The sequence below is a fragment of the Protopterus annectens genome, chromosome 8.part0, assembly GCF_019279795.1.
Source record: "Protopterus annectens isolate FY-2018-M chromosome 8.part0, PAN1.0, whole genome shotgun sequence".
Lineage (NCBI taxonomy): Eukaryota > Metazoa > Chordata > Ceratodontiformes > Protopteridae > Protopterus > Protopterus annectens.
Window position 1 is genome coordinate 1,028,564,660 of NC_056741.1, and position 16,542 is coordinate 1,028,581,201.

At 38.1% G+C, this 16,542-nt stretch overlaps 1 protein-coding gene across 1 annotated transcript in view; it reads right to left on the reverse strand.

Moving 5' to 3' along the window:
• The window catches only part of SCN1B (sodium voltage-gated channel beta subunit 1), an 863,611-nt gene extending 851,795 nt beyond the window's left edge, over positions 1 to 11,816 (reverse strand). The window contains exon 1 of the mRNA XM_044080512.1: positions 9,964 to 11,816. Within this exon, the coding sequence (XP_043936447.1) occupies positions 9,964 to 10,015 (52 nt within the window). The 5' untranslated portion in view covers positions 10,016 to 11,816. The remainder of the gene's footprint in view (positions 1 to 9,963) is intronic.
• Positions 11,817 to 16,542: the final 4,726 nt, after the last annotated feature.

Consider the following 16,542-nt stretch of genomic DNA (forward strand, 5'->3'; position numbering starts at 1 on the left):
ACATTAGTTGGTCAGAATGAGAACTTAAACATAATAAAGTCATAACATTCAAGTATGAAATTTGAAAATCTACACACTACTTTGCCAGAATAAAAACTCAACGGACATAATAAAGTTGGGTGTATATCATATAATCAAAATCCCAAAACATCGAACACCATAAGCTCGAACTTGGAATGTCAAAATGTGATATAATCGAAAGCTCAGAACAGCGAATTTTTTGCCAGGGAAAAAATTTGCTGTTCCAAGAAACACACACACAACACAAGCACACCAAAGAAAGTAATCCACACATATACACTTAAAATCCTACTTCTAACCCTACACTAAACTGTACATACTCTACTATCTATCCACTTACCTTAACCCAAACCCTAACCTGAAGGTCCATAACTATCGTACACTCACCTTACCCGCTCCCTAACCCTAAGGCCCGTAACTATCGCACACTCACTAGAGTTGGGAGGGTGGCCTAATGGTTAAGGTGTTTGCATTACAAACACAAGGTGCATGGTTTGAGTCTCACAAGGGATAATTGGCTAGGCTTACAATGGCTTGCAAGGGCAGTTAGCCTAGTAACCTATAAGGGGGTTGAGAGTAATGGTTAAATGGTTTGGTGTTTGCCACACAAACAAGGTACTGGGTTTGTTTCTCACTCACAGGGGGGGCTGGAGCTTAAAATGTCTGTCAAGCCTGGGGCTAGCCTAGTACTAATCTATGAAACTATGAAACTCACCTTACGTGCTTCCTAACCCTAAGGTCCCTAACTATCGCACACTCACCTTACCCACTCCCTAACCCTAAGGTCCCTAACTATCGCACACTCACCTTACCTGCTCCCTAACCCTAAAGCCCCTAACTATCACACACTCACCTTACCCGCTGCCTAACGCTAAGGTCCCTAACTATCCCATTCCCACACTCACCTTAACCCGGTCCGTTCACACACTTACCTTAACCTGGTCCGTAACCTTCACACCACAGTGGAGAAAATAGTGAAGCGGCAGAAACAGCCCACTGAATTCTTTCCCTAGGAAAGAATTCGATGTTCTGCAGCTTCGCTATTTTCAGCATTCGCCGTTTTTGGTTCGATATTATAACATTCGACGTTTTACTACTTCGATGTTATAATATAAACCCATAAAGTCATAGTGTTCAAGCATAAATTATATTTAAAGCCTGATAATAGGAAGATGCAGCATTATTTGCATAATAGATGATTATCATAATGATTTTTATTTTTCTAGAGGTCATGAAATATAGTAACAGATTGTATTAGTGAAGAAGTAGGATAGTACAAGTAGAGAAGGGTAGGGTGTGATAGAGGGGATAGTAGGGAGAGATGTGGAGAAGGTATGAGTGTAACCTCAGGGGAGCATGTGTAAAGGAAGGGAGGGCAGGGTAAGTTAGTAGTGGGGATAGAGAGAATACAGGTAGAAAAAAGGTATAAGCGTACCTCAGCCTGGGCTCATGCAGGAGCAAACCCAAGCTTTGTTGAAGTATTCTTTTATAGAGGTTTTGAAGGAGTGCAGGTTATTAACAGTTCTGATAGTTAAAGGAAGGGAGTTCCATAGTTTTGCCACAGAGCAGGAGTAAGGGCTTAGGCCTGGGGTACCATGAAAGTTTAAAGACAAGTAGTCATAACTAAAAAAAAGTATCTTGCTCCCATATGATCATTTTTTATTTGAAACACATAAAATAGGTTCAGATATTTGCTAGCTTAGGCGTGACAATCATTTTGACAGTGCCTACAAAAGGAATATACTTTTCATTAAGACCAACATGCTGTATCTTGTTTCCCCTCAATAATTGAGACTACTTGTCTTTAAACAGTCATGGTACAATACAGTTTTAGTATATGCCAACAGCGAGCATTGAAGAATGCTTGCTAATTCAGTTGCCACAATTGCTTCATTACACATTTAGTCAAATTTGTATGCAGTTATGTAAAAAGTGTTTAATTCTTCTTGCAACACATATTACATTCTAAAAATTCTCTTTGTTCACTTGTTTCAAAGATCTCTTATTAAACCTAATATAATCATTGGCACATCCATCCACTGATTCATCCACCTGTCTGTCCATCCATTCATCCATCCACAACCCCCTTTTCCAATTTTTGCAGATGTAGTATTACCATTAAAATGGTTGCTGGTTATTATATATAAATTCAATATATACCCATTAATTTAGCTCTTGATAAGTAAACTCTGATTTGTAATGTTTGTGGAATTTGTGCATAAATATTCCAGTTTTATAATTATTGCCTAAGCTTTTCACACTATTTAAATTAAACCGCATAATAATCAAAGTCAGCCACTATCTTTATCTCCAACTCACACAGCATGAACCCTTTTATAATACATATTTTCAGAAAGTATTTCCTTTATTGTGCATGATTACTTTTAACACCTTATATCAGCATTGTTCTTCATATAACCCTCAAGTCTCACGGGGATAAACCAAGTTTTCAGCTTCCTTACAATGCCTCTTTCATTTTTTCATCATTCGATTGTTTTGGGAATAAATCCCTCTTCCATGCATGAGTTGTGCATCATTTCCTATAGAAACATATTGATGAAAACCCAATATCGTCCATCCTCCTAGCACTTTCACAGCCAAAGCCCCTCATTTTCTCCCCTTCTTCCTTTACCCCCCAATAAATTTATTGCAAAATGAATTAAGTTTTTGCATGCAATGGTTATTAGCTCTTAAATGAAAGTGCATAATGACATATACGCCTATGGACATAATTATCATTTGTGCAATATTAATTCATGCTGTCAGCATGTTAATGTCCGCACTCATTTCCCATAACATCCATCTAGGTTGTTGTAGTAACGCTACATAATTCACCAAATTATATCCTTCCATGTCTGTGTAACTTTTATATTTAAAAATGTCATTCCTACTTTCCTAAGTACAGCATCCTCTGGTTCCTCCACCTAAGTTAAATTATGCTTGTCAGATTGCAACCCAACCCAAATCATTCTTAACAGCTTCAAAATATAACAAACTCCTCAAAACTTCCTATCTAATCGACCTGAAATTAACACCTGGTCATTTATAAAATGTCATTTTTATCTTCCTGTCCATGAGCCTTCTGATTTTTTTGTGTCAACACCTCTTTGTAAGAAGAAATAAACTTGGCTACATGGAGATAGTCTTAGCATGTGCTCCTTGACAACAATATTACTTCATTAATGAATTACCCCCTGTTCATTATGTTAATATAATCCAAACCATCTGCCCTCTTTAACAACTTAATAATATTGAGGTGTTTGCTCATTTTATCATTATATACTTAGAACACTTAGGTTTGGGTCAAATCCCCCTGTCATGGCAATCCAAAGCATATTTTATTTGATCCTAAAACTATCAGTGCCACCACTATATTCTGCACATTCAGACAAGATTGTCTTAACATTATAACAGCAAGAACAGCAAAACAACAGATCTTCTGTATTTTATATACAAATTACAGTATTTCCTAAAATATAGATATTTTTAAGATGATTTCTTTGATCTACCGAAAAATCATCTGTAACATCTCTAGCTCCCATTTATGTAACCTAATCAAGCACTAAACAACATTGACATGACTTCTGGTGAGTCCTTTCACATCCTTTACATATGCAACATGCAATTGTCTATCTTTGGGAAACACAACCATATTATAGCAATGATTTATTCAGACCATACAGCTGCAAGGTTATCTTGTACAGCCCTAGTCATCTTAGTAAGATATTACAGCCTACCAAATTCCACAGTAACCCTATAATATCCTATAATGATATCTGAGTAACCTTACAAAATACCTGTTGTCACTCTAGAAAACAAATCTGTATTTTGTTAATCTCATATAACTAAGGGTCATTCTCCAACCAGAAACGTATGCCTTGTTCCTTCCACAGTTAGACCTATTTACTATGTCAAACTCTGGAAAATATGAAATTATAAAATTACTGTATTCTGATAAATGGTGGGGAAATGTGACCGTTCCATTTATGATCAGTTGGTAGGCTTTGCATATTTACATAACAAATTTTTTTTTTCCATTTAATTTTCTTAAATCTTGAAAACTGTACTAAGGATGCAATATCCTATCATTCAAAATGTAACTTTTCAAAAATAAATGTTTTTATTTGATGCTTACTCCGTATTAACTCTTACAATTAGAATTGGCTTTACACGATCCAGTTTTGATTGACCCTTTCAGGAGCCATCTATGTGAAGTGTTGAATGGTTTCTACATGGATGTCTTTTTAACCAGTGATTATGGTGACTCTTCAGTAACTCAGTCAGAAAGCTGCTAAAGGCCTTCAGAAGTACAAGCAAATACAACTATTGCACAAATGTATTTATTTTGATCAGAGTGATGTATGTATTGTGCCTCTCAAACTGTAAACATTCAAATAAGGTGCTTCCAGCTGAAAATGTGGGCACCTAATTAGCATAGAATTTGAATATTAAATACCACCTACTCTTTCTACTTCCAATAGGACTGTGTGATATTATAAATGCAAGTTCAAATACGAGAGTGATAAAATTATGCCATATATAATAAATAATATTGCAAAACTGTCATCTCTACCATAAAAAGTTACTTATTTTTGTTTCTGAAAAAGGGCGATGTTACATGTGGGTCCTCTTTCTTTAAATTACTGTGGTGTCAGCAGTATGTTGGTCATGTAGTCTGGTTTCCTGTGTATTAAATAATTTCAAAATCTTATGTGACAAGGTGGGTCAGAAAATTGTGTGAAGGGGTAAATCAAACGTGAAAATAGGAACATACCTCTTAAAATAGGTACATCATGTAAAGGGGTAAATCATGCCTGAAACTAGGTAAGTACCACCAAAATAGATACAACTGAGAAGTTTAGCCCTGCTTTATCCCATCTGAACATTTCAACCATAAGTGCAGTGTCAATGAATGCTTTGACATTCTGTCTAACGACTGATGCCCTTCTCCTGCAAAATACTGATTTTACTTTCCAAAAGCTACAAGCGGTTATTATTTATGGTTTTCTACTTATCTTTATTTAATGAAAATATATAAATAAATAAATAATGAAATAGACTGCTGATTAAATAGGCTCTGCTTCTGAATTAGTAGCTCAGGAAATGAGCAGATTAGTTGGGCAAGCAGGTCCGTATTTGACATGTAAATTACATTTATATAGATTTGCTAACTGCATAGTAAATTAATTCGCTGGTCTTTTTCAGGCAAGACTCAGTCCAATGGGAGTGAGAAAACAAGAGATGGGGGGGGGTGAAAGGCAAAAAACAGATATTTATAAGAACAATAACCACACAATGCTCACTGGATAGTTCATTAAATTAAACCTACTGAGAACTGATGTTAGAAATCTAGTTAGTTTGATCAACTGACAGAAAACTGTTTACAAAATAAAGCAAGATTTTTTTTGGGGGGGCAGAGCATTACATGGAAAGTGCTGTGCTTTCTGCAGGTTTAAGTTTTATATCCAAGTCCAAGATATCAGTACACTGAAGAAAAGTACAGTTTCTCCATTTAAATAATTTGAGTGCGATGGGCCATGGTTGAGGACATACTGCAGCAAGTAGCACATAACCACTACAAGTTAGTATTGTATTAAACAAATGTGTGCATTAGGGAAAATCTGCTTTGCAGCAATAAAACAGTGAAGAAAGCTATTTACACTTACCTAACTTCATCAATGTCACTTTTATTCCATGTCTTTTTCAAATATCTGCCTAACGGGATACTTGCACGTTTAGATCCTTTTCTATTATTCCTTCCTTTCTTAACGTGATACAGAAGATCCAAAACATGCATTTAACTACACAAATCAAATAGTTGTTCTGCCTTAGAGTGGGTAAGCTATGGTCAAAATGTCAGGAAGATGAGCAAATGTTGCCCATTCTTAGTCAACTGCAGTTAAGGGGTCTTCCTTTGGTATAGTGCGAGTGTACCCAGAATTCATTATATTTCCATTACATACGGTGTTGATGCTTATCTGCCCTGCTCACTGCCTTGTACTGCCAGTTTCATGTCACTTCTCTGAGCCTCATCTCCTTGAGCTATAAGTCCCCCCCATATCCAAATACCCATTGATTTAGTCACCAATTGAATATTTCAGAACAAAATCACTGCTGGAAATGATTACGGCAGTATGCTGGCAATGATTCCTTCATGCTTTGGGAAATGCTTCCTTTTTTTCATGTTTGTGAAACCACATTGTAGGTACATATAAGTTTCAGATTAGGAGGGGTTTGCCCCTCAATGCGCAAAAATGCAGAAGGACTCGCACCTTCTAAAAAATGCTTGCCTTTTTACTGTTTTGGATCTTGGGCAGATCAGCTTGGCTATCCAAATCTTTGGTGACTTGAAGTTCAGGGATTCATATTTGAATCAGTTTTTTCCTTCAAGACTGGACAGCAAGGTCAATGTATGTTTCTTATATCTTAACAAAATAATCACTCAGCGCAGTCACAGAAAGACATTAGGCACATACAGACCATTTTAACCAAAGGAATAAATATTTTCCTTTCTGGGATACTGCAAAAAATTAGAAAAATTATATTCAGATTCTTTAGATGAAAATACAATTCATTAAGTCAGCCCCTTTTTTGCCTTAAGACCACAGAACCCTAAAGTAAAATATAAAAATAACCTTGTTTCTCATTTTTTCCCAGCAGGCTGAAAATCTGTTTCATTGTTCAAGGCAAACCTATCACACTTTTCACAAACCTGTTCTAAGTGCTGCCTATCCTTTGGGTGATACAGAATATGCATATTCAGTAGCATGTAGCAGTGAGAGCATCACACTTGCAAATGATGCTTGACAGTAGCTAGTCAAATACTGACATAACATTTCAGGTTGCTTCATTATTCTGTAGTCTGAAAAAATAAATCCTTAGCAACTGTGGAAGGTTTTATGAAAACAATAGCACTAATTACAGCATTGCTAACATATCTTAATCTGTATGGATCTTTAACAACTGCTTGTTTACAACTAAGTCCAAAACAGAGGTATTTATGTATGTTCCATAACCAGTGACAAAACATGGACACACATACACACACATACTCTTTCATTTGTGCAGTGCAATTTTGTACATGTACGTGTGTTCACTCACAAAATCACTCATGCAAACATATTCAAAAAATCAGGAAAAAGCACATATCAGAACTTGAAATAGCTGCAAACATCAATAATCATTTGCTTTAAGAAAGGTAAAGCAGTCCTGTTTTCAACTGTAATGCTACTTTCATCATTATAATTAACGCAATTAATAATATCATCAAAAATCATTATGTCAGACCTTTTTGGCTATTTTCTGTGGTAAAAACTTTGTTTCACTTACTTAGCTAAGCATGGATTAATTCTTGTAATAACGCTTCTTTATTTATTTCATCTTAAAACTGGCCATCACAGAAACAAGACTTCTTTCTCCTGGCATATACCTTGTGACCTAGCTGCCTAGTGCATGATGATGATGATATTTATTTATTTATTTATACTTTGTTGACTGGTTTAATTTCACTAGGAAATAATCCTTTTTTTCAGGGGAGACCTGATGGGGCATTCATAAAGGGGGAAATTCAGCAAAGAGAAATTTCATGTGTAGAAAAAGAAAAAGAAACTGGAAAGTGGCTTTGTAGCTGGAGGATGGTCGCTGCAAACAGAAAATGAACATACATGCAGGGCTTTGTTCTTTAATAGCGGATTTGATGACTAGCAGCTGCCATTGTGAGAAGACAACATTCACTTAACAGTCACAATGCAAAGTTCCTTTGCTACACTTAATATATTGCTTGCTTCTAGTACTGCACAACCATGCAGGTAAGTGAATAGGTGATGCTGCAAAGTACTTTAAGATGTTCGTGTAGCGTGTATGTGTGTGTACATATGTGTGTGTGTGTGTGTGTGTGTGTGTGTGTGTGTGTGTGTGTGTGTGTATGTATATATATATATATATATATATAAAAGATATATATATATATATATATATATATGAAAGATTATATATATATATATATATATATATATATATATATGTACACACACACACACACACACACACACACACACACACACATACATCTCATGGGATAGATTAGCTTCTTATACATAAACCAGTCATTGCCATATGCCTATTGCTTTCCAGGATAGGGTCTGCCTCCCCATGACCCTGAATAGGATAAAGTTGGTACTGGAATGCTGAATAAAGTAATAAAACAACAAGTTTCTCTCCTTGTCACATGCTGAATGTGAAACCATATCTATTAAAATGAATATAAATTTAAAGTATTTAAGTCATGCTGTGCACAAGACCTTTGCAACTCCTACACTATGAGCCATAGTATATTGGTTATGAACATTTTCTTATATAAAATATCAGAAATAAAAAGGCTCTGCAATCTCTGTGATTTGTTTGCAATTGCCTTCTACTATATGTATGAATATGGCAATAGATACAGCTACTTGTTATGTACTTTGAAAGCTGTCAATCTCCTTACCTGCATATTTTTTTTATTTGTCCTTCTCAATTATCACTAGGTAAAGGACACTAGCTTCACAGTTTTGGATAAGTGTTATTAAAAAACATTGTTATAGCAGATGTGATACAAAATAAATGAAAGATTTTTTTAGATTTGTACAAGTTTAAGAAGCATTTTACCCTTGGTAACCTAGTTCATTGAAATATGAATATATTAATTACTACCAGACTTTCTTTCAATAGCCAGCTTCAGCCCATTTTTCTACAAACAGGTATTGTGTGTTGTTACCTTCACAAAAGCAGTAACCCACAATGCATTAGCTCATAGTACTGCTGATCATATCACACAGGAGACCACATGCTAAAAAATGGGAAATTAATTAATTCTCCCCAAAACTGATTAAAAAAGGTTTTCGTAATCATAAGACTAAAACATAAAAATCTCCATTGCATAAAGAAACCTTGCATCATAACATTTCTAGTCCAGTGTATTACAGAACTGAATCATTACTTCGGCTGCATATTTTCTAAGACATGCACATTTTATGATTTCTAAGAATCACTGTAGGGAAATGTATGCAATATATGATTTATTACACTGCATTTCCTCTGCAGACAAAATGCCTTATATTGATCTACATTTGCTCCTCATCAGGGGGAACTTAACAAGCAACAGTTTTGAAATATCAACCACAGACTTACTTCATTTCTGAAGGCAAAGTACTTAGGCATATAAGTGCATAGAAAACTTTAGTCTTTGTCAAGCAGACACAGGCACTCATCAGAAATGACAATTATTTTGAAGTAAATAGAGGCAAGCATAAATGTAACAACTGCAATGCAAGCCTTGATAGGAGGCAGATTAGCAGCAGTGAAGACATGAGAAACATAAGGGAACAGTGTAGCATTATGCCCCATGCTAGCTGTACGTTGTGTAACAACATATTTCTGCAGCACAATTGAATATTGCAGTTTTAAAAGTGTTTAATACTTTGCTGATCTATACACCACATGAGATCTCATTAAAACTCTTCATTTGCACTATGCACAAGGATCCACACACTGTCAAGTGATGGTGATTTCAGAGCCGTGACAATGGCATAATGTATAATGCTTGGCAAAACATTTCTATCCACCTGAGCCACCAAAATAAAGAAAATTTAAAATTATTATGAAGCACTGGCACTTGTGCCTGAAAACTATTCAGCATTAAATAGCTATGAGTGGCTAAAACTGCATATCTGTTGCTGCAGTATTCATTGGTCACATCCTGACGAGTGGCAAGTAATAGAAGATCTTTTAACATAAAGTTGCAGGATCAGCTCTTCGGTAATGTAGGCAAACACACACACACACACACACACACACACACACACACACACACACACACATGCACATGTATATACACACACTTAGACTAATTCATTGGCACGCTAACAGAACAAATCACAGGAAAGAAAACAACAGTTTACTCACCCAGTGTCAAGGTGATCAATGCACAGTGAATTGTATTTGTTAAAAGTGTCATTTTCAAGTTAATAACCTCCAGAAATAAAGTTCAAAGTACTGGTTTCAGAAGTTCACTGCTGCTTCAGCTGTATTAGCAGCTCAGTTCTTCAGGCTTTCTAGCTCCCATTAAAGTTAAGCAGGCACTGCTTTGGCCTACCTTGTTATTATTTATTGTAGATCTTCTGGTCTATATGCTTTCGTAAAAATATGTGTTCACTGAGTGTCAGCTAAGATTCATCTGGTTTTCCTTGCAAGTCCTTCAAGAAGGGTTATTTTTAGATTAGCCTAGCTAACATCAACTAAGTTAAGGAGATGAAGGAATGTACAGTCTAGAATTTCTTGGTGCTCAGCTGGTCTGTTTAGTCCTCCAAGGAAAGGACAGAAAGACAATGTTTTAACACTGTTTTAAGAGTGTATCTGTGGAGGGAGCACTTTAAAAGACACCATGTAGCAATATGAGAAGCAACACTTCAGTGTAAACGGTAGTTCGTACTACCTATATTAAGAGAGGTCGTCCTCTGTTACATCTGTTGAACAGAAACACATTCAAATGCAGGTTGTGTTAACGGAACTTAAGTAACGGAGGTAAGCGTCAAAATGTGCTCGAAGTCCTCCTGTAGGTCTACACATCAACATGGCAGCTTGACATGGTCCAGTCTTTGGGTACTGACAGAAGATGATTCCAAATATGAACCACTTCAGAACAGATGAAGTTCGTATCACCTGTAAATGTTTTCGTTTGTTTAGAGTAGTTGAATTCTGTGCACTCCTTGTCCTGTATCTGAATGGACATCAAAGGAAACATGGGCAGGTCCGGCAGAGAGCAAGGTCACCACACATACGCTCGCACACCATTGGGTTCGATATTGACTTAAGGGTAATGCCAGTGAGGACTTCCTCTTTCCCCAGTCAGCATGAAATCCAGAAAGTACTCCATAGGTAGACGGCAGCCTTGGTTTCAATCTATCTAGTTTACGTCTGCAGTTTAGTAGTTTAGATATATGTAGTGAATGCTAAAGTGCTTGGCAATCTCTTTTTTCCCCTGAGGCTTGAAACGCAGTGTTTAAAGAAGCGCAACATAGAACCGCGGTCTCTTTACTGAGGAAACCCTAATAATCCTTTCATTCTAGCACAAACAAATGATTAAATATCAATACACACAAGTTGCGGCAAGTTATTTCTAGCGATCCTCTTATTTGGTTGCCTGATATTTTCCGAAAAAAAAATGTCAGTAATAAACTCCACAACTACAACTTAAAGAGTCTGGATGCAAAGGACTGCAGACCCTGACTTGCATAGGGAATTTATTAAATCATGCAATTCAGCTTATCTTTGGCGGGATTTTTTTAAATCACTTATTTGCAGGACTTCACCGTTTCGTATTTTGCTTTTAGTCCTCGGTCAGATTTTTCCTGTTTACCTGTGGTTGCGGTTATCTGCAGCCGTTTTCCCGGGCTTGTTTTGCCGGCTGGCTTCCAGGCTTTGCTGCGGGAAGCACTGCAGCAGAACACATAGGGATGGTGATGTTGTGCAGGAGGACCAGAAGATGTTGGAAGGCTGGGGGTGGGGGGAGTGGATGTGATGCATTGCAGCATCAGCACCAAGCACGGCAGCAAGCAGTCAGCAATTTCAAACAGTAAGGCAGAACCTTAGCTCTTTAACCAGGTGGTGCACTTACTGGAGCGTTGGCCCTGTGGGGCCCTCTGCTGCGTTTAGTGGTGGGCTTTGTCCGCTTCTAAGGAGTTTTTAACTGGTGCATGAGGGAAATAGCAGGGTTAATAGCAATAAGCATACCTCAGCATATTCTAACAGACCTTTTCTGTAGCATTTCCACACGGGTAGCAAGGGTTAATTCAAGGTGGGGGGTGGGGTGAGGCTCCTGAAAGGGAGGCCAGAGAAATGATTACGTTACAAAAAAAGACGTAGCTAGCCGTCTCTAAAACTGCAGAGCGCATTAACAACCTGTACCTGAGCTGATGGATGACGATGATGTAACGCTGCTAAATGACCGCTTACCGGTGGAATAATTAGTGAAAAGATTTTACTTATTGTTTTACTGCGGATAGCAAGCTGCTGCACTACTGGCGAGTAATGGATGTTTTAATATCCACCAAGTCATGCAGTGAACTGGATTCTTAGCTGAAATACAGGAGTCAAACCAACGTGTCTTTTTCACGCTCCAGCTAAGGTTTTGCATCCTCCTCTCTACCTCTCCATGCTTATGCCTTTGGTCTGGCTTTTTTTTTTTATTGTTTACATTTTATCCCTCTTCTCCCCAAATGACCTATTGACCTTTTCTCTGTACAATTAACTTATATTCTGTCTATAACTTCTATATACAATTCTATATATTGTAAATAAAACAATTGCTATTCTAGATCACAATGCATTTGACTGTTTAAAACTATCAAAAACATTGATGCCATGTAGCATACATATTTTTGCTTAGCTATTGGTCTTTTCTAAACTGGTGTGTTTGGTTGTTTCTAACCCCTAGCTAAACCTGAAAATGGTTCACAGAACTCAATGTTTTGCCCTGATTAATAAAGACAGGTATCTAACTAATGGGCATTGTCTGGTTAAGGGGAGGCGTGATAGTCAGCAGGCATGGAACAAAAATAACCAGAAAAAAAGAGCACATTTTATTTCCATTATATATTTTCTTTGCCTTGAGGATCTTACAAGGTTGCAGCTATGAACTTGGGTTTCCAAAATAACCTCCATCATTAGGATCCTTTACCCAAGCCAGCTGACTCACACCCAGTCAATGAATGGTGCAAGGAGGAGTTCAAGGGCCACGGAACTATATTTTAAAGCTCTGTGGAATTAATAGCTTTCTCCCATTTGTTATGCATCATCATTAATGTGAATATGAACTTGAGGACATTTGCAAGCCATTTTCATTTCAGTTTAGGTTGATTCATGTTCTTGATTGACTGGAATAGGAAAAAAGTAACACCCTGACCTGATTTCTGAGTTACAGCACAATGGCACTAAATATACAGAACCAACTGATATTGCCAGCATCCTGGCAGATGGGTTCAGTGCTAACTTTACCCCTCTCTCATCCCCTAAAGGGCCCATCTCTATACCAGAAGAATGCAAAGGACCTGTAATCACAGCTGCAAAGGTAAAAAAACACACTCTCCAAAGCCAAGAACACAGCATCCATGGGACCTGACAACATCCTAGGCTGCGTTCTACATGGACTACAAAACGAACTGGCACCCCACCTAAGTACCATGTTCAATCATAGCCTTACCTCAGGCTTTGTGGCCACTGAATGGTGCACAGCAACGGTTATCCCACTCCACAAAAGGGGAGCCACCACGGACCCTGGGAACTGCTGCCCCATTAGCCTGACGAGCCTGGTCTGCAAGGCTTTGGAGCATATCATCATGGAACTTATAAACAATGACAGTGGTAATCTCCAAACTCTGGACCCTACCCAGTTCGGGTTTGTAAAAGGCAGATCATGTCTCCTAAACATGATAGACTTCTTTGAAGTGGTCACCAAAGCCGTAGATGAGGATAAGGTGGTTCACACAGCCTAGATCTCACCAAGGCTTTCAACACCATCCCCCACTCTGGAATTATAGACAAACTCACTAAACTAGGTATAAATCCCTATGTCACAAGATGGGTTGCCAACTGGCTCATTGATAGAACCCACACTGTGAAAGTAGCAGACTCTAAATGCAACTTCAGACCAGTGACAAGTGGAGTACCACAGGGTTCAGTCCTAGGTCCTCTCCTGTTTGGTATGTACTTCTCTGAAGTACAGGCAAACACAGAAGGTCTTTGGCTAAAAAAGTTTGCAGATGACTGCAAACTAGGAGCCATAATCAAAACTCCTAATGATGTGGACATCCTACAAAAGGGCCTAACTGAGACAGATGCCTGGTGTCAGAGCCATGGCCTCAAGCTCAATGCCAAAAAGTGCATTGTCATCCTTTTTGGTAAAAACTCTGTACCCATGAACTACCACATAGGCGGTAGTCTACTTAACACCAAAAGTGTGATAAGTGACCTTGGGACATAGGTGGACTGTAGTCTCTCCTTTGATAATCACATCGCCACAGTAGTCAGGAAATCCTTCTACATGGCACACTTCATTGCAAAAGGTTTCTCATCCAGGAAAAAAGAGGTCATTGTTCCCCTCTACTCATCACTCATTAGACCCATTATAGAGTACAATGCGCCTTTTGGTATGTACCTCACAAGACATCTACAAAAACTGGAAAGGCCACAAAAATACCTCACAAAGAGGATTACCGGCCTCAAACAGATGCCCTATGCAGATCATCTCAAAAAACTACAGCTTTACTCTGTCACATATCGCCTACTCAGAGGCAATCTCTGCCTAACATACAAAGCTATGTCAAACCCAGAGCTGTTGAACATGCTCCACGTAAAGAAATCCCAATCCCTCCGAACTACACGCTCTAGGGACCTAAACCTTGTCACCACAATAAACAGAACATGCTGGAGGGATAAATTCCTGTCCCAGAGACTTCCCATACTCTGGATCAAACTACCTATCTATATCAAACAAAGCTCCTCATTAGCACTCTTCAAGAAAAATCTTGATGATTGGATGGGAGATAGGAAATTCACCCCAGGGATCACTTCTGTGGCTCTGCTTGACAGGGGCACAAGAAAATAGTTTTCTTGGGTGGCAAAAGCCAGGGTACCATTTGTCTAGGCTTATATAAGCCCTAGGGCCAATAGCCTAGTACCTACCTATGAACCCTAAGTGATTCCTATCTCTCAAGCTCTTGTCCGGTCTGCAGAGATGGAGAAGCAATGCAATAACAACTGCTGGAGTTTTTGCAGTACTAGGTTAGTGATGCTTCTTTCAGAGTGCCACTTGGGTTATCAATGCAATAACTAATGCTTGTGTCAGTGTAGTACTGGATGTACCTGTGGATGATGGGATTTGCCCAGGAGGCAAGCCAAAGTGGTGAATAACAGGGTTTGCTGGCAATTCACAACTGTGCACAAAGATGAGTGGTGATTATTGCAGTTGTATAGTGATTTATTTTGTAGTATATTTTATTTTGGAAAGTTTTGCATTGGAATGCTCCTGCTCAGAGATCTGCTGTACTGAGAAATACACATCTGTCTACAGACTTCTTTTTTAGTTAGTATCTTCATTACAGCTTAAGGTGTTGCTACATTCTGTGACTCGTGGCTTTTTTATTGCTGGGATGGATTGTTAATCTCATGATTGCCACTAGTCATACAATGGTAGCTAACTCAGCTCTGTTTTACCACTCGATAGCCATTGTCCTTCATGGTAATTCAATTAACCAGTCAAGCAGAGATATGGTATATGCAATATGTTCTAATATAGTTATAGGTTTATTGCACATAACACAGTACAAGTCTTCTTTGATTGCATGAGTCTCAGCTGCTCATAGAACACAGTCTCACAGCCAGGAACTCATGTGTCAGGTAGTTCATATGAGCTGCCACTCAAACTTGTAGTGAAGCTCAAGTGAAGTTAGTGAGGCATAGGGGGCCATAAGGAGGGAGTGGGAATGACTAGGAGTTTAGGGGTTAGATTTTAAGGTGTTACTGAGATAATTAGGGTTAGACAGCAGGGTTTGTGATTAGGGTTAGGGAGTACCTGGCAGTCTTAGAGTTAGTGTCAGAGAACAGGGTTTGGGCTTAGGTTTAGGGAATGGCAGGGAGTTTAAGGTTTAGGGTTAGGAAGCAGGGTTTGGGATTAGGGTTAGGGAGTGACTGGGAGCTTTAGGGTTATGGTTGGGACCAAGATTTGGGTTTAGGTTTAGGGAGAGACTGTGAGGTATTGATTACTGGAGTTACTGGGCAGTCTAGGTTTTGACTGCAGGGTTTGTCAATAGGGTTAGGAAGTAACTAGGAGTTTTATGTTAGGGTTAGGCAGTGAGGTTTAGGGTTAAGGTAAGAGATAGATAGGACTTTTAGCATTAGAGTTAGGATTGTGGGTGGGCTATGTATATGGTTAGTAGGATTCAGCAAGTGGGAGGTTGGGCACACTGCTTGAATCAAGTAAAAGCAAACAGCTCAGCCTGAGCTAATGCCATACAAGCACTTCTTGCAGACTCTCACAAAGCTCTTGAAACAACAAAAGCTTTGTCTTTCATGTGCTTTGGTTGACAGCTGAAATGTACATCACAAGTAAAAAAGATGATAAATCTTTTGAAAATAAACAAATTATAATAAAATAGTGCTTGTCACTTCACTTATTATATGCCTGCTTTGTGACACTCTTATACTAAGAAAACTTATGAGAAATCATAATTTTAAATTCAGCCACTCACTGCTAGGCCTATTATTATGTCACTTCTATTCAAGAGGAATGAATGACTGAATAACTTTACAAATAAGTAAACAGACATACACACCAAGATAAGCACACACACATACATACATGATTATTCTACCTCCGTGAGTTGTGCAAAGGAAAATATACAGTCACTTTTCTTAGGATTGCCTTTCAAGTCTTTTTCTCTTACCCAGCATATATACAGTATATTCCCCTTTATATTTTAATTTTCC